This window comes from Jaculus jaculus, chromosome 18 (assembly GCF_020740685.1).
Source record: "Jaculus jaculus isolate mJacJac1 chromosome 18, mJacJac1.mat.Y.cur, whole genome shotgun sequence".
NCBI classification, from domain to species: domain Eukaryota; kingdom Metazoa; phylum Chordata; class Mammalia; order Rodentia; family Dipodidae; genus Jaculus; species Jaculus jaculus.
The window spans coordinates 37,559,883-37,581,500 of NC_059119.1; the positions used below are offsets into that span (position 1 = coordinate 37,559,883).

A 21,618-nucleotide genomic window follows, 5' to 3' on the forward strand; every position below is an offset into this window, starting at 1 on the left:
GAAGGAAGGAAGGAAGGAAGGGAGGGAGGAAGGAAGGAAGGAAGGAAGGAAGGAAGGAAGGAAGGAAGGAAGGAAGGAAGGAAGGGAGGGAGGGAGGAAGGAAGGAAGGGAGGGAGGGAGGGAGGAAGGAAGGAAGGAAGGAAGGAAGGAAGGAAGGAAGGAAGGAAGGCTGGCAGTGGGGCAGATTGGCACACAACTGTACACACACCTGGTGAGTGGAGGTAGGTGATCAGAAATGTAGCTGAGGCTGACATTTCCTTCCTTCCTTCCATCCTTCAGCTTTTACATTCTTATTTTCACACTCTAAAAGTTTGATGATACTCTTTAGTAGGTCACAATTGCCTGCTATCAGAACAGTACATACACAAAGAATAATTTTATTTATCTCCAAGTCATAGAGGTTATATCAACCCTGTAGCCAAAAGAATGTGAAGTGGAATCCTTTGGTAATGGCAATTTTGAAGAGTGAGTGTGAAAAATGTAAGCTGCTTTTGATGTCTTCTTGAAATCTTTAAGCAGGTTGGAAGCCACTGGAACAAAACAAAAGGATTATATCTGTCCTTTGAATAAAGATTTTCAATTAGTGTCATTATTACCATGGGTATTTAAAAATACTGACTGGGGCTGGAGAGATGGTTTAGCGGTTAAGCGCTTGCCTGTGAAGCCTAAGGACCCCGGTTCGAGGCTCGGTTCCCCAGGTCCCACGTTAGCCAGATGCACAAGGGGGCGCACGCGTCTGGAGTTCGTTTGCAGAGGTTGGAAGCCCTGGCGCGCCCATTCTCTCTCTCTCCCTCTATCTGTCTTTCTCTCTGTGTCTGTCACTCTCAAATAAATAAATCAATAAAAAAATTTTTAAAAAAATAAAAATACTGACTGAAGTCAGGTGTGGTGATACATTCCTTTAATCCCAGCACCTTGGAGGCAGAGATAGGAGGATCACCATGAGTTCAAGGCCACTCTGAGACTACATAATGAATTCCAGGTCAGGCTGGGCTAGAGCGAGACCCTACCTCAAAAAGGCAAAAATGAAATTTTTACTGGACGACAACTTAACTACCACTTGGACCAAAAATGGGACACATTTTCAATGGTATGGTTGATACACACCAATATGAAAAACCATACAACTTGAAATACTGCAGCGCCAGCACAATGATAACAATTATTAAATGCAATTAGTATGTGTTCCACATATATTTAACACTAACTTACCCATTTCTTTCTCCCACTAATTTCCCACAAAAAGAGTTTTACTGTTTTTTGGGGAGGGTAGGTTTTAGAAGCACAGTCTTGTTGGCTAGCCTTAAACTTGGGGTCCTCCTGACTCAGCCTGTCTAGTGCTGAGAGTACAGGGCTGCGTCACTAGATGGAGACTGTCTTATTTTCACATTTTAAGATGAGTCAACTAGTTAAATAATTAAATGTCAACATAAATGGTAAAAGATGTGGATGTGACTATATGTCAGAATTCTCAGACGAGAAGTCTGAAGAAGGATGCTTTTTATTTCTTTTCATCAGAATCTTTGTTCCTTAAAGAAACTTATTAGAGAGCCAGACATAATAGCATTTCCAGAATTTAGGACCTGAAGGCAGGAGAATCGGGAGTTCTGCACAGCTGGTTGGGGCTACGTGAGACCCTGCCTACAAACAAGCGAGGTAACTCACGAGGGTGATGCAGAGCAGCTCCAGCGCGTAGAGCCTCATCCAGACAGGCGGGTATCTTGGCCAGTGAGCACTTTGCTCAGGTGAGTAGTTAACAAAATTCCTCCAGCAATAACAATACTCTGAGAAAACAGAAATTCAACAGGTACAATGCTGAATTATTTAAGTAGAGTTCCAACTATGTAGGCCTATGTCACTAGGAGTAATCCCAGCTCCTTAAAAGGCTGAGACAAGAGGATTGGCAACTGGAGGCCAGCTTGAGCTACACAGTGAGCTTCAGCCAGCCCACTAAAGGATCTTATTTCAGGTGGCGGAGAGCCTCTGAGAATGTATGCTTAGAATGTGTAGGACTTTCGTTTCAATTTCCATGATCAAAATAGTATACCTGGGCTGGACAGATGGCTTAGCGGTTAAGCGCTTGCCTGTGAAGCCTAAGGACCCCGGTTCCAGGCTCGATTCCCCAGAACCCACGTTAGCCAGATGCACAAGGGGGGGCACACATCTGGAGTTCATTTGCAGTGGCTGGGGGCCCTAGTGCACCCATTCTCTCTCTCTCTCTCTCTCTCTCTCTCTCTCTCTACCTCTACCTCTTTCTCTCTCTGTCACTTTCAAATAAATAAAAAATAAACAAAATTTTTTTTTTAAAGTATACCATATGTAAAGGCTCTGGCCCATTTGCTGCTGGAGCTGGGCTAGCTTCTCATAAAAAAAAAGAACATTTTATCTAAGATACTTGGAAGGCTGCAGTCACAAGAGTAGAGAAAAGAGTTAATTTTGTTGACACTTTCTTTAATATGAAGGTCAAACTAGCTCTTTCCTTCCTTACATTAGTTTGAACTTTCACTTCTGACATTTGTAGCCCAGTTTAACCAGCCTCTCAGTTTACAGTTACCCCCACCCGCGCCTCTCGTGAACAACTTTTACCTGGGTCTGTCATAATTTGGATAGTGACACCACTGTTAACGAGGTCCCTGAGTCCTTGCCGGTTCTGTGGATCCATGTGTTGGAAAAGCCGAGATACATAAATAAGCAGAGTCACATTTTGGTGTTGGCTCAGAAATTCCCTAATAGCCTTGCAGCATTCCCAACAGGGACTCCACGACAAGAACCAGGTGATGGAGCATCGGGTAGATTGACAAAAATATCTTTCTGAAGTAAATTTTTCTATAAAGTTCATTTCAACATGATTGTTGTTGTTTTTGCTGGAGTGTCGCCAGATGTTGCACTTTGGGCCCCAGGTGATCTCATAGAGCAGATAGGCCTCCTTACGTAGTTCTCTCGGGTCAAAGGAGACTTCAAATTCCCAGGGCTCAATTCTTCTCCTAAAACATAAAAAAAAAAAAACAAAACCCACATGTAATGCAAATTTGGAAATCTTAGAAGCATTACTGTTTTTATTTTTAATTCTTCTTATTTTTCTTTATTTATTAGAGAGATACAGACAGAAAGAGAGAAAGAGGCAGAGAGAGAGAGGGAGAGATGGGTGCACCAGAGTCTCCAGCCACTGCAAATGAACTCCAAATGCATGCACCACATTGAGTATCTGGCTTACATGGGTCGTGGGGAATCAAGCCTCACACTGGGGTCTTTAGGCTTCAGAGGCAAGCGCTTGATCACTAAGCCCTTATTTTTATTTTTATTTCTTTTTGAGACAGGGTCTCATATATATTCTGGGGTATCCTTGAACTCACACTGTAGCCAAAGATCACCTTGAACTTCTGATCCTCCTTCCTCATTTTCCCGAGGGCTGGCATTGCAGGCTGCCACCAGACCTGCCCAGTTGATTCAGTACAAGGGATTGAACCCAGAGTTTCATGCGTGCTAGGCAAGCACTCTTTTTATGTTAGTTTGTTTTTTCTAGGTAGGGTCTCACTCTAGCCTAGGCTGACCCAGCACTCACTCTGTAGTTCCAGGCTGGCCTTGAACTCACACCTCCTACCTTTGCCTCCTGGGTGCTGGGATTAAAGGGATGAGCCACCATACCTGGTTTAGGCAAGCACTCTTAACAACTGAGCCACCTCTTGGCCTCCTCTTCTGAAGGACCTTTCCATCTCACACTTAGAAATGCTAGTCCTCAATGGTCTCTAGCCAGATTTTAGCAAGTGTTGAAGTCTCAAAAGTTTTCTTGCTAACAAGATTCTGTAGACAGAACTGGCCAAAATGATTTTCCTCACGATTCTGAGTCCTCTAAGAAGAAAGCTCAGGCACGATGGCACACACCTGTGCTCCTAGCACACAGGGCTACTTGTGCTATACGGTTAGAGCATAGCCCAGGTTACAATGTGAGCTCCAGATAGACAGGCCAGCCAGGCTACCTAGGGAGAACCCATCTCAAAACAAAAAAAAAAAAAAAAGAGGGCTGGAGAGATGGCTTAGTGGTTCAGGCACTTGCCTGCAAAGCCAAAGGACCCAGGTTCGATTCCCCAGGACCCACATAAGCCAGATGCACAAGGAGGCACATGCATCTGGAGTTCATTTGAAGTGGCTGGAGGCCCTGGTGTGACTGTTAAAAAAAAAACAAAAGAAGAATGGGGAGAGGGAGAGCTAACTAAAACTTAGCATGTGTATTTATAAAGAAATTTGAAAGAGTAGAAAGAAACAAATTGGATTTTAGAGCGATGACTGGAAACTCATGGGTGTGTTGAGTGAAGACTTAACACAATGTAATAATATTTTTCAAAATTTGTATATATTTATTTGTAAGGAGAGAGAGAGAGAGAGAAAGAGAAGGATGGGGAGGAGATAATATGGGCATACAGGGCCTCCTACCGCTACAAATGAACTCCAGACACATGTATCACTTTGTGTATCTGGCTTTATGGGGATCCTGGGGATTTGAACCCAGGCCAACAAGCTTTGCAAGGAAGCACCTTCAACTGCTGATCCATCTTTCCAGCCCAATATTACAATCTAATTACATCTTAAAAATAAGTGAGGGTGGGCTGGAGAGATGGCTTAATGGTTAAGCACTTGCCTGTGAAGCCTAAGGACCCTGGTTCAAGGCTTGATTCCCCAGGACCCACATTAGCCAGATGCACAAGGGGGCGTACGCGTCTGGAATTTGTTTGCAGTGGTTGGAAGCCCTGGCGCGCCCATTCTCTCTCTCTCTTTCTTCCTCCTCTTTGTCTGTCACTCTCAAATAAATAAATGAAAATTAAAAAAATAAGTGAGGGCTGGACAGATGGTTTAGTGCTTAATGAGCTTGCCTGTGAAGCTTGAGAACTCATGTTCGAATCTTCAAGTCCCACATAAGCCAGGTGCACAGGGACACAAGTGTGCAATGTTTCACATGCACACATAAGGGTGCACACATCTAGAGTTCATTCACAGAAGCTGAAGGCCCTGGCATGCCCATTCTCTCTCTTTATGCCTCTCTCAAAATAAATAAATTTTATTAAAAGAAATGAGCTCTTTTTAGTTATTAATTTATTTGTGTTTATTTTTAAATGTTTTATTTAGATTTATTTATTTGATAAAGAGAGATACAGGAACAGGCAGGTAGAGAGAGAGAGAGAATGGGCACGCACCATGGCCTCCAGCCACTGCAAATGAACTCCTGATGCGTGCACCACCTTGTGCATCTGGCTTACGTGATTCATGGGGAGTCGAACCAGGGTCCTTTGGCTTTCCAGGCAAGTGCCTTAACTGCTAAGCTATCTCTCCAGCCCATCTTTTTATTTTTAATTATGTGTGTGTGTGCTCGTGCGCACACATCGGGGTCTCTGGCCACTGCAAATGGCACAATAGGCACTTGGACAATTTTTTTTTTTTTTTTTTGGCATCAAGCTCTATGTGTGTGAACGGGGAATTTAAAGTGGGCTGGCAGGCTTTGTAAGTGAGCACCTTCGGCCACTGAGCCATTGCCCCCTTACTACATCTGAATTGTTCCCACTTACCCTTGAAGTGTTATAGTCAGTTATTCCATAGTGAGCCTTTCTAGCTGGGCATGGTGGCACACACCTTTAATCTCTGCAATAGTAGGCTGAGGTAGAGGGAACAAGTTCCAGGCTAGAGAACTGGACAGTGAGATCTGATGCAGAAAACAGAAACAGAAAAGTCGGGCATGGTGGTGCACGCCTTTAATCCCAGCACTCGGGAGGCAGAGGTAGGAGGATCACTGTGAGTTCAAGGCCACCCTGAGACTCCTTAGTGAATTCCAGGTCAGCCTGGGCTAGAGTGAGACCCTACCTTGGAAAACAAAACAAAACAGCAACAACAAAAACAACAACAACAACAAAAAGGAAAAACTGAAGAGAGAGAGAGGAATAAAGAAAGAAATTAATTTTCATAATCTCCATTGTTAAGGCCTTTCTTCCTATCCATTATGATTGTGTATTCCAGGCCAGCCTACATTGCAGAGACCTTGTCTCAAAAACTAAATAAATGAATAATTTTCCAGTTATAAATCTGGAAAGCAAGCAGAGAGTATAGAATAGGAAGATGAAATTAAAGTGACATATTTTTCAGACATTTCACCATGGACTATATAAGTATATTTTAGTGAAAGAATAATAAGAAAATAAAAATAGTTAAGGTGAAAGGTAATTTATGTGAACAGAAAAAACAAAGACATAGAGGAAAAGCTAAATCACAATGGTGATAGACAATCAAGTTGAAAAGACAAAAATATATGAAGAATGACAACTGGGTAAAAGGAATAAAAATAACTGTAGTCCTATAATTCTTAATTTTCCATTTATTTTAATTAGGTGGTGTGCTGTTCTTACCTCAGAGTAGCATCAGTAGCTGAAGAACCTGTTGACCAAGACATAATGTAGTCAAATAACAGCCAAACAGAAAGTAAAGTGCTAAGAAAAATGCTATTTTCTTCTAATACTGTAAATCATAACAGAAAATGGACTTAGACCTTATTGATGAAGACTCCACATGTCTGAGCGGCTAGTTACTGAGAAATTAAGCTACCTCCGAGCTACAAGTCTTCTCCCTGTTGACTGGCTATCATTATGTTGGAAAGAGTTATACAGCCTGTTTGGGGAGAAAGAAAAATCATAACCAACAGTGGACCCCGCAAATTTTACAGCTAGCCAGACAGGCCAAATGTACCAACTGATGCAATGGTGGCATGTCTGTTGTGGGGGAAACCAGCCTCTCTCTGAATGGAATTGAGGCTGCTCCATTGGAAGAAATTCCTTCCTGGTACTGAAAACCTAATCAAAAGTCCATAGCCCTTAGCTGGAAAGCTCTGAAGCCTTAGGGAATAAACTACTACAGTTGTCTGGCTAAATGGATATGTTATGCCCACCAAACTGCCCTCTAAATATGTATGTTTATGTCCATATAGTAATACTACTCTCGCTTTTGGTTAGAGAAGCTTCTCCTTTTAGATTGTGATGACCCAAAACTCAAAAAAGTGCTGAGATGTGACAGTGAAGTGTTCAGCACTAAATGAGACATCCCTGTTACACCCTCCAGGGCTCAGACACCATTGTAGAAGACGTGGTGGAAAGAAGGGAAGGAGTGCTTACAAAACTGTCTTTCTGACACAAAGTGGCCATGGTGTTCATGACCTGACAATGGCCAATGCTACCTATACAAGACCAGAATATTAGGAGGAAAAAATGATGACCTCGCAAGGTGAGATGGTGCACGCCTTTAATCCCAGCACTTGGGAGGCAGAAGTAGGATGACTGCTGTGAGTTCAAGGCCACCCTGAGACTACAGGGTGATTTCCAGGTAAGCCTGAGCTAAAGTGAGTCCCTACCTTGAAAACCAAAAAAACACAAATAAACAAACAAAAAAATGATGACCTCAAATTAGAAGACAGACTAGTTTGAAAGAAGGGATTCAGTAGAGGAAGGATTTGGTAGGTGGTAAAGGAAGGGGGAAGGGTATAATCATGGTATATAGACTATATGCATGGAACTTGTTAATAACAAGTTAAAAAGAGAAAATAGAATTGGAACTCAGATATGGTGGTACATACTTAGTATCCTAGCACTCAGGAGGGGTGAGGTGGGAGGATATCAAATTTGAGGTCCACCTAGTTTGCATTTTGAGATCTTTTCTTAAAAAATGTGATGCAGGAAGCTAGGGAAATGGCTTAGTGGTTAAGGCGTTTGCCTGTGAAGCCCAAGGACCCTGGTTCAGTTCTTCAGGACCCACGTAAGCCAGATGCCCAAGGGGGCGCATGCATCTGGAGTTTGTTTGCCGTGACTGGAGGCCCTGGAACGCCCATTCTCTCTTTCTATCTCTCTGCATCTTTCTTTCTTTCTCTCTCTCAAATAATAAATACATAAGTAACATATTTTAAAAAATTTGATGTGGCTGATGAGGCAGCTCAGTGGTAAAGAAGATACTTGCCCATAAGACCCAATGACCACAGCACCCACGTAAAGCCACAAGCACAAAGTGGGCATGTATTTGGAGTGTTTTGGCAGTGGCTAGAGGCCCTGGTGCACCCATTCTCTCTCTCTCTCTCTCCTGGGCATGGTGGCACATATCTTTAATCCCAGCACTTGGTGGGAGGCTGAAGTAGGAGGACTGCTGTGAGTTCAAGGCCAGCCTGAGAGTACATAGTGAATTCCAGGTCAGCCAGGGCTAGAAGGAGACCCTACCTTGAAAACCAAAAATAAACACACCAAAAAAAGTAACTGGAAACTCATTTTTCAGCGGCTCTGTTTGAGTTACCTTCTCGTTGCTGGGACACAGCATCTGACTGACAGCAGTTGATGGCAGAAAAGTTGTTTATTTTGGCTTACAATCTTGAGGAGATGCTCCATGATGGCGGGGAAGACAGTTTGAGCAGAGGCTGGGCATCACCTCGGCCAGGGCAGGTGGACATATCAGCAAGGCAGTAAGCTGCCTTCCGAGCACGTAAGCTTACGGGAGATACCTGATCCAAACCACCACAGGCTCCTACGTATAATTTCTAAATTGTCCATACTATCTGAAACTTCTTAGTTAACAACAGAAATTTATTGAATAAATGATTGAATGGACTTTACTAAAATCCACTACAAGCATGTTCTATTAACTCCTCTATTTGTATACCTTATTGAACTTCTCTGTTTATTGTGTTTGCCTCAGAAATTATGGTAGAACCCAAAAGCAGTGGGGTATTTGTTTATTTCACAACCCATTTAATCATTAAAATATTTTCACCAACTAATTAAGAAATAACAACATTAAAGGAACATGTCCAAAAAGGTAGTCATAAAACCAAGATCTGAGTCATAAGACCAAGCCAGACATGGGCTGAGAGAAGGCTCAGTGAATAAACTGCTCACCACTGAAACCTGAGTACCCAAGTTCGATTCTCAGACCTGACATAAAAAGCTGTGACAGGCTTCTATAATACTAGCATTATAGAAGACTATTACATATGTGTGTGTATATATATTTGAAAAATGTCCAGTGATCCATGAATAAGCAGGTCACTCCCACACCCACCTACAAACTTTGCATGTTCCAGACTAGAGAACCACGCTGGCCATCCTAGCTTACAACAATAGTCTTCGCTTCTTGGAGGCTAAAACAGGAGTTGGAGGTCAACCTGGGCACCATGGAGGAAACCTGTCTCAAAAGGAAAACGGGGCTAGGGAGATGGGATGGTTCAGTGGTTAAGAGTGCTTGCCACACAAGCACGAGGGTCTTAGCTGGCCTGAGACTGTATGGGTTCACTTCCCTAGTGCCCACATAAACAGCTGGGCATGGCCTGTAACCCTGTGGGGAGGTGAGACTGGGAAATGACTGGGGCTCACAAACACTGCAGGTCTAGATTAAGAAATTTCCTCTCAAGCAAATACGTGGAGGAACAAGAGAAGAGGACGCCCAACAGAACACTGGCCTCCACACACTTGCACACAGGGCACGAGCATTTGCACACTCATGGGCATACACCACACACACACACACCATATCTACCATACGCACAAAAGAAGGGCGGGGGGGAGAGTTAAAACGAAAAAAAAGAAAACTTGCCAGGACCGGGAATCCATTTTACCTTTGTTAGAAGTCATGTCTGTCTTCAGACTCTTTCCTTTGGAGTTTGTATGGTCGGCGTGGCTTCTGCCAGCTGTGTGCCTGGACTTTGTTTCTCAGGTGTGCCCACTGCTACCTGCTTGGACAGAAGATGACTCACTCCTGACTCCTAGGTAGGTGTTCTATATCAGTACTATTCAAGCAAGGCGCAGATTAGGAGCGCAGCTTGTGCGCAGATGTGTGTCTTTGGTGAGGAGAAAGCCCATGCTGCAAACAGCATGAGTTTGCAGAGTAGAACGCGGGTGTTACCAACCTTCACAGTTCTTCTCAGTGACATTTGGATTTAGTAATCTTTCTCCTTTGAAAATGGTTTGGGTAAGAATAACCCGTTAGTCTTCAATGGAGAAAAGAGAGGAGCACAGAGAGACTTCACCTGTTTCCACAACTTTAAAGTTTCCAGTATTACCTGGTGAGAGAACACAGTCTCTTACTTCCTCTCATTTGCCATTTGCTCCCAGCCCCTATTAAAAAGGGAGGGGCACTGTAAAATGCCCAGGCAGAAGGACCTTGGCCTTTGCGTCAGATATTGATTTACAAGTCTTTGGTGATCTCTCTTTGTCCTTGAAGGGAATGTTAAGATTATGACTAGGGCTGGATAGATGGTTTAGTGGTTAAGGCACTTGCCTGCAAAGCTAAAGGACCTCTGTTCGATTCCCCAGGACTCACGTAAGCCAGATGCACAAGGTGGTGCATGTGTCTGGAGTTTGTTTGCAGTGGCTGGAAGCCCTGGCACACTCATTCTCTCTCTCTCCCCCTCTTTCTCTCTCTCAAATAAATAAATAAAAATTTTAAATATTAAAAAGACTATGACTACATCCACTCCCGCCTTTTGAATCCTCCCTAAAGAGCTTAATATTATACTTTCTTATTCTTCCTTATTACTATTGTACTTTGTTGCCTGAACTCGGGGTCAAGTTCAAACCACAGATTCCTCTGTGGCTCAGTACCCTCCACTAGAATTGACGTTTTCCTCTCAAGGTCAAAGTCTCCCCTGTAAGGTCTTAGATACAAAGTCCCTGACCTTTGAAGCTTGAGGCTTTACAAACACCAAACCTGAACCCCAACCAAAAGATATGGTTTTAGAAGACAACCTGGATCTTTCACAGGATAATACAATTGTTTCCACAGTGACATGGGCATTTTGAAGAAAGGGCAGAGCATTACATGCTAACTGTCCCTCAGACCTGAAACTCTTCCGAGCTGGGCAAGTTCAGGATGACTGTCTCAGTGGAGGGGGCAGGAGCCAGGGACAAAGCTCCAGGCTGCCACTTGGTATTTTCAGAAACCTCCATTCAGGTGAACCCAGGATTCTTGATTTTGTCACAGAAAAAAACTCAGGATGAGCCAATATGAAGTTTTATGTTTTCTTAGGAAGAATTTTTGTTTTGTTTTGTTTGGGTTTGGTCTCAGGGTCTTATGTAGTCCAGAGTAGCCTTAAACTCACTATTAAAGATGATCTTGAATTTATGATCTTTAAGAAACTTCTGCCCCTCCACCTTCTACCTCTCTAGTCCTGGGATTACAAACATATGTCATGCCCAGTTTATACTGTGCTGAAGATAGAACCCAGGACCTTGTATCCAGTATGCAATTATTGATGCAAGATTCTGGAGTTCAGGAGGGATCCCCTCAGGCCTGTGAATCCCAACCTTGGGCCCTTGTCTTTTTTAACAAAGGATTGGAAAAAAAAAAACAAAACAAAACAGACTCTTAGAGGGTAAATTATAAATTATTAAGTTTTAAGGACAGCCATAAATCATGATGTTTATTATAGGGGGAGTTAAGATCCAGGGAAAAGGCTAGCTGAAGGACTCAAGCCAGAGAATTCTCCTCCTTGCCTGGTTGGAAAGGAAGAGGCAAGAGGGAGAGTTTCTTTGGGCTTCTGCCTCTGACTAACTGCCTGTAAAACCTTACCTTCCTCCTGGTTCTCCTTCATTATGTCTCTCTGGCTCAAGGAAAAATTGCATATGAGTTTTGAATGAGTGTGAGTGCAGCTGTAGGAGGGGGCACACGTTGTAGCTTGGGTACACACATGTAGCTGCTTTGTTCCCTTCGTTTACTGAGTCAGTTCTCCCACTTGAACACAGGGCTCACCAGTTCTGCAAGTCAGCATTTTAGGGGGATGGGGGCAGGAAGCACAGCTCCCCACTGTCACCCTTGGAAGTCTAAAGAGTTATCCTAAATTTTGTGTTTGTTTGTTTGTTTGTTTTTGTTTTTTAAGGTAGGGTCTCACTCTGGCCTAGGCTGACCTGGAATTCTCAGGGTGACCTCGAACTCACGGTGATCCTCCTAGCTCTGCCTCCTCAGTGCTGGGATTAAAGGCATGTGCCACCATATCCAGCAGTTATCCTAAATTTTGAGGAATTTATGAATTTAAGGATTTATGAACTTGACACAGAAAATAATTTCAGAACTAGCCAGCTTATGAAGCAGAATTGGGGTTTATTTAACAGGGTATTTTAATATAACCTTAAGTGTGAGGGTTAAGAGAAAGAGGCATTGAGAAGGTAAGACAAGACACATTGACAGCGCGTGGGTGTGAGCTTCTAAAAGATGCGTCAAAAGGCGTGGCGGTGCACACTTTTAAGCAGCACTCAGCAGGAAGAGCATCGGCAGCAAGCACCGTCCAGGAGCTACAGAGTGAATTCCAGGTTCGCCTGTGATAACGTGAGACCCTAACCTCAAAACAAATACTTGGGACTGGCCAGATGGCACTCGCTTACAAAGCCTGTTAAACCATGTTCCATTCCCCAGTGCCCACATGAAGCCAGATCAATAAAGTGGCACATGTGTCTGGAGTTTGTAGTGACAGGAAGCCTTGGTGTGCCCATTTTCGATCTGCCTCTTTCTCTTTCTTAAATAAATAAATAAATAAATAAATAAATAAATAAATAAATAAATAAATAAAATGTTAAATAAAAAATGACTAGTCATAGAAACATACTTACTTTAGGCATGGGCTTCTTAAAGGAAAGTTGCCCTTCAGTGGTCATATCTAGAATTTTGGTGGGTTTGAAGTTACTTCTGAATGACAGGCCATGCTGTAATCACACATTCTAATTCTGGTTTCTGTAGGATCATGAGGATAGTCCTTGTAATCTGCGTAAAGGACTAAAATGTCAGTTAATTTCTGCTTGCCTTTTGATTCTTATAGTCATTTATGCTGGTCTCCAGCTTACCGAGCACAAGCTAGCAGGCATTCATGAGCTCATTCGGGACTGTGTGAAATGCCTCCGCAGCTGCACAAGCGCCTTGTGTCTGAATGTGCACACTCATTCTGTTCTCTGAAGAATGGGGTTCTTCATAATCATGTATTGCAGAGAATTTCCTAGGATATTGCTGTCCTCACGTAATTCAAAAGTCACCCAGTGTCTAATCTGATTCAGTTGTCTGGACCATTCCCAGGGCTGTCATCTTCTCACCTGGGGCCACCAAAGCCTTTAATCTGGCATGTTCTCCCCAGCTTCTGGTCCTTTCCATTGTAGCGGTGGGTTCCAGGATTCATAGGTGGCGCTGGTAGAAAGGAGCTTCTGTGCCATGTTGTGGAGATATGCCAGTATATATCTTTTTTGCAAAGTTAACCATCTTGATTGAGATTCTCAGACAATATCTGGGGAAAAGAATGAGACCTTTGTCAAGGGCGTATGTATTCAGGCTTAAGCCTGGGTCATTGCTACTTTAGGAGAATACTTCTAAGCTCTCTTGGTTGGGTGTTTTCTGAGAGCAACTCGAAGCTGACTGCAACATGGAGTCTTTAGCAATAGGGTCTTATTATGTAGGTCTGGCGGGAAACCAAGAGCCTGCAGGGTTTGGGGAGCATCAGGGGCCTCCATCGCCAACAACTCACTGGAAGGTTTCCCATCCCCAGAACTGAAAATTTTCAAACAATCGATGGATTCTAGGTACAGCTTAATCCATCCTCACAGGTTACATCTGCCCAAACTCTGTATTTCTTTTTAACATATATGTAATTAGCTAGCAAGGAAGTAGTTTTCCATATGGCTTATTCCTAACAATTTAAATTTTTATTAGCCCTCTATAGTAGACAGCTCCAGGTTGTTGGGTTAAGCATCCAACAATTTATGGAGGAATGAGTTTATTTCAAGCTTCCAGATCCAGGGAAAGTTCCATCAATGGTGGATGAAGCTGGCCTCTGTCACAGATCCAAGCAGAGAGAAACCACCACCAGTCAGCAAACACCAAAAACAAAAAACAAACAAATAAGTAGGAAGGCAGGGATCAAACTCTCTCTATATACCTTTGGGTTGGAATTCAGATCTGACCTTAGTGACATGCCCCCTGTAGCAGAAGTTGGCCCGCTAGGGGCTGAAGCTGCAAACTCAACTTCAATAGAACACCTGAGTCCATGAGGCCATATATTCAAGCTATCACACCCTTCTCCCACTGGTCCCTCCTTATCCTCCCCAGAACCTACCTAGACCATTCCAAGCCGAGCATTCTGCCCTTCTGTTTATATATATGTACTGTACCTTCCCCTTAAGCCCTCTTGTCTTCTCCTTCACTTATAGTCCTCTTTTGGATTCCTGGCCTCTACTGCTGATGTTTTTTTTCCGAATCACATAAAAATCTAAATATTTGAAGCACCATTGCCAGCATTTATTGTCATTTGTTCTCTTTTTTTTTCTTTTCACAATTTTTATTAACATTTTCCATGATTATAAAAAATATCCCATGGTAATACCCTCCCCCCCACCACACTTTCCCCTTTGACTCTTAATGATAGTCCTTCTGGCAGGTGTCATAGGGAATGGCAAAATAGTTTTAATTTGCATTTCCTTGATGGAGAAGGATGGAGAATATGGTTTTAGATGTTTATTGACCATCTCTTGAGAACTCTGTATTGATTTCTATAGCCCATTTTATTGTGTATTTAAAATTTTATTCTATCTATCTATCTATCTATCTATCTATCTATCTATCTATCTACCTACCTATCTATCATCTGTATATATTACTGTTTTATTCCCTTGCCCCTGTTCCCATTTCCCTGAAGCCCTCGTCAGTGGGGTTATGGGATTCAGTATGGGGTCATAAAGTCCTCAGAGGTAGCAGGGGACCATGCCTCAGGGTAGTCTCACCAACTCTGTGGCTTTTACAATCTTTCCATCCTCTCTTCTGCAGTGTTCTCTGACCCATGGTAGGCCGATTGGCAGTCTGTTTTAGTGTTGAGTTCTTTGTGGCCTCTAGATTTCTGCCTCGATACGTTTTGCTTGATCACTGTATCTGCCACCATTACTCTGGAGCTGGTTGTCAGGTTAGCAGTAAGACCAGTGTTCATGGTGCTACTTCCTCTGAAAATTCTCCTGGGTCCTGGCAGATGTGGAAGAGGTAGAAAATCTTGTGGTAGATAGACACTTATCTTCCTATCTTATCAATGTATCTTGACTCCTGCTATTTTCTCCATCATCTGCAAAATAAGAAGATTCTTTAACCAAGAATGAGAGCAGCTTGGGTTAAAGGGGGTATGAAAAGTTATTTGAGAGAGTTTTGGTTTACAAGCCCACTCTTCTTCTCCAGAGAGCAGTGGAGGCTTCTCTCTGATGTGTGAATTTCCTAAATGTGGGAATCTGAATTGGCTTCCAGTACCAGGTATGAGTTCTCCCTGAGTGAGTGGGTCTCGGGTCCTATCAGAGAACACTTGGTTACCAGTAGAAGCTGTGTGCTACTATTGCACAAGTGTGTACTTTCTTGTTGAGCTGGTTGATTTCATAGTCTGCAGAATCACCTGCTTATTTATTTTGCTGGTGATGTTTTCCTCCAGCAACTCCCACAGGGCATTCCAGCACTATGAGGGCTATCCAGGAAGTAGTTAGTTTCTCTTTCAGTTCCAGCATGTTATTCTGATGTCCTGTGACAATGGTCTGCGGTGTCTTTGGCAATAGGGTCTTACCTTTTAGGTCTTTTAGGTAACCAAGTGTTTTTGGCAAAGGCCCACATTGTTTGGGGGACCACATGTGTCTCTCTGGCCAATAGCTTACTGTGGGAGACACCCCAGTTCTGGTCCTGGGATGTAACAGTTCAGGGTTAGTGTTAAGAGCTTTGGTTAGCATAAGGGTTACTGTTGTTAGCATTAGGATTAAGGGTAAGGATAGGATTGTTAGTGTTACGTTTTGTGTTGGGCTTTGGATTATTGTTAGGATTGCAGATAGGGTTAGTGTTGTTCGGGTTAGGGTTATGGTTAAATTTAGGGTTTCTATGGATAGCATTCTTAGGGTTTTTTGAAAGAAATATTTTATTTATTTATTTGAGAGAGAGAGAGACGGAGAGAATAGGCATGCCAGGGTCTCTAGCCACTGCAAATAAACTCCAGATGTATGTGACATCTTGTGCATCTGGCTTTATGTGGGTACTAGGGAATCAAACCTTGGTGCTTAATCATTTTTATTTTCTTGGTTTTTCGAGGTGGGGTTTTGCTCTAGCCCAGGCTGACCTGGAACTCGCTATGTAGTCTCAGGGTGGTCTTGAACATGCACCACCATGCTCAGCTTGTGTTAATTTTTGATTAAGGGTTTAGGGTTTGGTTAGGGTATGATATAGGGTTAGGGTTGTTATGGTTAAGGTCATTGTTATGGTTAGGGATAAGGTTGTTAAGGCTAGGGCTATGGTTAAGGTTAGGGTTAGGGTTTCTAGATTTAGGTTTAGGTTGTTAAGGTTTTCATTAGGGTTAGGAGTAGGATTGTTAGGGTTAGGGTTAGGGGATGTTTAGTGAGCGGGTTGGCTTTAGAGTTAGTGCTAGGTATAGTTTTAGCTTTAGGGTTAGGATTAGGCCTAGGTTTGTAGTTAAGGTTATGGCTACGGCTGAGGCTATGGCTAGGATTAGGGTTAGGGTTGGGTTTATGGTTAGGGCTAAGGCCGGGGTTAGGGTTAGAGTTAGAGTTAAGGTAGGGCTAGGACCAGGTTTTAGAGTCAGGGTTAGAGCTAGCATTAGGTTTAGGGTTAAGCGAAGGTTAATGCTAAGTTTAGGGTTAGGGTTAGGGTTAGAGTTAGGTTAGGGTTGAGTTTGAATGTTATGGTCAAGATTCGGCGTGTTGTGGTAAGGGCTAGAAGAGGGGAGCAGCCTCCTCCTGCCTTGTTGTGGGGGCTCTGCCACTACAAACCAACCCCGCATGAATGTTTCACTCCTGCCTTGTTGTGGGGGCTCTGCCACTACAAACCAACCCCGCATGAATGTTTCACTCCTGCCTTGTTGTGGGGGCTCGGCCACTACAAACAAGCCCCGCATGAATGTTTCACCTTGTGCATCTGGCTTTACATCGGTACTAGGGAATTGGCCCCCAGGCCTTCAAGTAAGCCCCTTGAACTGCAGAGCCATCTCTCAAGCCCAGCACTAATCTTTTAAGCAAGTCTACTAGTTCCTGGCTGATTTTGATATCAGGTTTTAAATGTATGAATGACCTGAAGCTCTGGGTCATGGTCACAGCAACGGAACCAGGCACAGGGTGTGAACCGCACCACGTCATGACAGACCGACACCAGAAGAAGCTAACTGACAGTTCTGGGCTGGAGCTTGAAAGATAGTTCTACGGCCACTGTCCTCCATGTGTATTTGACATCTTTCTCTGTGTCCCCTACAAAGTGCTAATTTCCCAAGTGACAGACTCTCTTTGAATATTCAGGCTAAGATATATAGTGTCCTGAGAACAGGTTTTTTGAGGTAGGGTCTCACACTGGCTCAGGCTGACCTGGAATTCACTATGTAGTGTCAGGGTGGCCTCGAACTCATGGTGATCCTCCTACCTCTGCCTCCCGAGTGCTGGGATTAAAGGTGTGCGCCACCAGGCCCAGGTTCCTCTGACACTCTTGCACTGTTTTTCCTGCCAAGGGACCACATATGAGGCAACCATCAGGGCTGAAGTAGGAGGATCCCTGTTAGTTTGAGGCCTCTCTGTGCCTACACAGTGTGGTCCAGGACAGCCTGGGTGACAGTGAGGCACTACATAGGCAAAAATAAAAACAATAAATCATGAAAGCAAATCACATATTCAAATTATCATGATCATGGGTGGTGGTGTCTACAAGGCACATTGTGAGTTCCTTGTCAGGGACAGACGCGACTCAGTGACCATTACCACGGGGGTGCTTACCTTCAGGTTCCTACTTCCGTAGGCCATAACCTGTACAGGGATTTTAGAACAATCTTGACTAGTTACCAAGGCAACTTTAGTCCTGATGTCTGTCCACTTAGCACAGTAGACACTGTAGGAAGTCAGGAGAGAGTCCCCACAGCCCAACTTTCTAGAGAGGGACATTAGCCCAGCATGGCGGTGATGTACACCTTTAATCCCAGCACTCAGGAGGCAGAGGTAGAAAGATTTCCACAAATTCAAGGCCAGCCTGAGACTACATAGTGAATCCCAGGACAGTCTGGGCCAGAGTGAGACCCTACCTCGAAAAAACAAACCAGAGAGAGAGAGATTGGTGACCATCACCCCTGGGAATTCCAGCACAGGCACGTGTATTTCACACAGATCTAAGCAGGAAGAATGAGTAGAGGATTGGTGTTAGGTCCATGGAGATGATATGTCACTGGCTACGAAGCTGCCATGAGAATCTATAGTTTATACTGACCCTAATCACCATCATGGTCCTCTTGCCTCAGTTTCCCACATGCTGGGATTGTAGACAGGAACAACCATATTGTCTAAGAACTAACTGAAATTATGAACATTCATGTAGGTGACCCAAAACACACCACTACAGGGGTACTATTGTCACACTGGGTGTCTGTATTACAACAGTGGATAATCTTTATATCAAAAATAAATCTAGCCCAGTGTGGTGGCACACGCCTTTAATCCCAGCACTTGGGAGGCAGAGGTATGAAGATAGTCATGAGATTGAGGCCACCCTGAGACTACATAGAGAATTCCAGGTCAGCCTGGGCAAGAGTAAGACCCTACCTTGAAAAACAAAACAAAACAAAAAACCAACAAACAATCAAAAAAGAAATAAAGAAAAAGAAAATTGGGAGCATACAAAAATGATTTTTTTTTTTTAAGTAAGGTCTCACTCTAGCCCAGGCTGCCCTAGAATTCACAATGTAGCCTCAAGGTGGCCTGAAAATCAAGGTCATCCCCCTACCTCATCCTGTGAGTGCTGGGATTAAAGGTGTGTGCCACCTCCTCCAGCTTGTTTTCTGGTCAGACTGGCTGACCAGGGAGTGCCAGTGACTCTGCTTGTTTCTACTCACAGTGGGAGTTGGGTGGCACGCAGGCATGGCCGTGCCCATTGGGCTGGTTTGAGCAACGTGGTTCCCCAGAGCCTCATGTGTTCCCAGTGTCCATTGGGGAGCTGAAGCCTTCCTGGAGGAAGTGTGCATGGAGCTCAGGACCCCTGAAGCCCTCCCGGGCCCGCAGACCCATCCCCCTCCCCGCCCCACCCAACACATACGTTTTCCAGTAGTGACTGGAGCAGTATTTCTCAGCATTGGACACGAAGTGCTTTTCAAAGACAGAAGCGTGGACACACGTGCACACGCTGTCAGTTTATTGAACGGTTCAAAGTAGAAAGAAAGAGAGAAGGAGGAGGGAACCGGGACCCTGGGATTCTGAGAAAGGAGGAGAAGGACCTGAAGCAGAGGCTCCATGTTCACGCCTGTAATTCCGACGCCTCAGTGGAGAAGGGTCCCAAACTATTCCAGGTCCTGTTTCCGGCCTTGAGCGCCTGCCAGAAATAAAGAGAAACACGGATGGTCTGGGCTTGCACTCCACTCTCACAGAGACTGGAAGAAAAATATGATGACCATTGATGGAGATGTGCTGGAAGGTTTGTCACAATCCCTTCCCACAACTACACGCGCGTGCGCACGTGTGTGTGCATGCTATAGGCAATGTGATCGTAGGAAAGGGATTATAATAAAGGATCCCAAATTTTAAAACATATATTTATTTAGGGCTAGAGAGATGGCTCAGTAGTTAAGGTGCTTGTTGGTGACACCTGTGGACCCAAGTTCGATTCCTCAGTACCCACATAAAGCCAGATGCACAAGGTGGCACATGTGTCTGGAGTTTGTTTGTCGCAGAAGGAGGCCTGACATCCATTCTTTCTCTCCATCTCTCTCTTAAACAAACAAACAAATATTTAAAAATGAAATTTAAAGGGCTGGAGAAATGGCACAGCCATTAAGGTGCTTGCCTGCAAAGCCTAAGGACTTGGGTTCGATTCCCCAGGACCGGCATAAGCCAGACACACAAGGTGGCCATGTGTTTGGAGTTTGCTTGCAGTGGATGAAGGCCTTGGTGCACCCATTCTCTCTCATGCTCTCTCTCTGTTTGCAAATAAATATTTTAAAACTATTTTTATTTATTTGAAAGAGAGAGAGAGAGGGAGAGAGCATGGGCACACTAGGGTCTCCAGTCACTGCAAATGAACTCCAGACATATGCACCACTTTGTGCATATGGCTTACATGGGTCCTGGGGAACTGAACCTGGGTCCTTGGGTTTTGCAGGCAAGTGCCTTAACCGCTGAACCATCTCTCCAGCCCTAAAAATCTTTTTTTTTAAAGATAACAATACAAGATCTCATCCCAAGACATAGTTTGAAAATTCCCAACATAAGTGCTGCAATGGACACCATATCAATTTCAAGCATGACTTAGAGAAATCTCTTTAAACTTTAAAACAAATTTTTTTTGTTTTTGTTTTCTTAAGGTAGGGTATTCCTATAGCCCAGGCTGACCTGGAATTCACTATGCAGTCTCAGGCTAGCTTTGAACTCATGGCTTTCCTCCTACTCTGTTTCATGAGTGCTGGAATTAAAAGCATGTGTCACCACACCTGGCTTGGTTCTTGATTTTTAAAGGAATAAATTGCAAAGAACCCATTCAAGTATCAGGGCTGGTTTCTCCTCTGGCACATTTTTACTCACCCCCACCATGTTCTCACTTAGGACACATGTCTACAAAATGCAAGCGGACAAGGGGAAAAAAAAACCCACAAAAAAATAAGAGTAGTTCCTCCACATGTTTAATAATTATCAATAATGATAATATAATAATAATTACAAATGACATTTCAAATATGGGGGAAAATGTGGAACTAGACCCTCAGAACTGAGGATGCTATGGACTCAGGCAAACGCAGCAGCAGCCTTACCCGTGGTGAGGACGTAGTCGATATTCTTCTGGGGGATGCCCTTGGTGGCAGCAAACTCCAGGAGCTGCTCCTGTGTGTCTCCATCCAAGATGCCTCCCTTCCCTGCATGGTGCGGCGGAAGAGATAGAGGGAGACTGTGGGGACATGCAGGGTGTATATGACCAACCCCACCTTGTCCTGTCTGACTCCTCCTCCAAACAAGAACATTTTCTGATAGGGCTGTGGAGATGGCTCAGCAGTTAAGGCACTTGCCTGCAAAGCTTCAGCTCCCCAGCACCCACATAAAGCCAGATGCACAAAGTGGAGCATGCATCTGGAGTTTGTTTGCAGTGGCTCGAGATTCTTTTGCATGCATTATCTCCCTCTCTTTCTCTATCATCTCCCTCCCTCTTTCTACCATAAGTAAATCAATAAAACAGATTTTAAAATAAAATGAAATGAAAATTTCCACATCATCTCCAGTAAAGCCAAAAGTCATAGCTGCACTCACCAAGGATGGAAACCATGTTGGTGAGCTGGCCAGATGCATCCACATTTTCGTTGTAAAATACGAGAAATTGGCTTGGATGCGTCACAGCCTCAAAGTGATTGTCACCCTCATCTAGAAGAGATTATTGTTGTTGATGTTATTATTGTTTTGTTTTTAAATAAAATTTCTTTTCTTTTAAAAAACTATTTTAGTTATTTATTTGACAGAGAAAAAGGGAGAGAGAAAGAGAGAGAATGGGTACGCCAGGGCCTCCAGACACTGCAAATGAACTTCAGACATGTGCGTCTCCTTGTGCATCTGGCTAACATGGATCCTAGGGAAGCGAACCAGGGTCCTTTGGCTTTGCAGG

At 43.8% G+C, this 21,618-nt stretch overlaps 1 protein-coding gene across 1 annotated transcript; it reads right to left on the reverse strand.

The window, feature by feature from the left end:
• Positions 1–401: 401 nt before the first annotated feature.
• On the reverse strand, positions 402–6,433 carry Apobec1 (apolipoprotein B mRNA editing enzyme catalytic subunit 1). The gene is made up of 4 exons (XM_045137100.1): positions 6,390–6,433; positions 2,587–2,984; positions 1,666–1,784; positions 402–530 (listed from the first exon to the last, which is right to left on the reverse strand). Exons 1-4 carry the CDS (start codon positions 6,431–6,433, stop codon positions 402–404), a joined length of 690 nt encoding a protein of 229 aa, XP_044993035.1.
• Between the last annotated feature and the right edge of the window lie 15,185 nt (positions 6,434–21,618).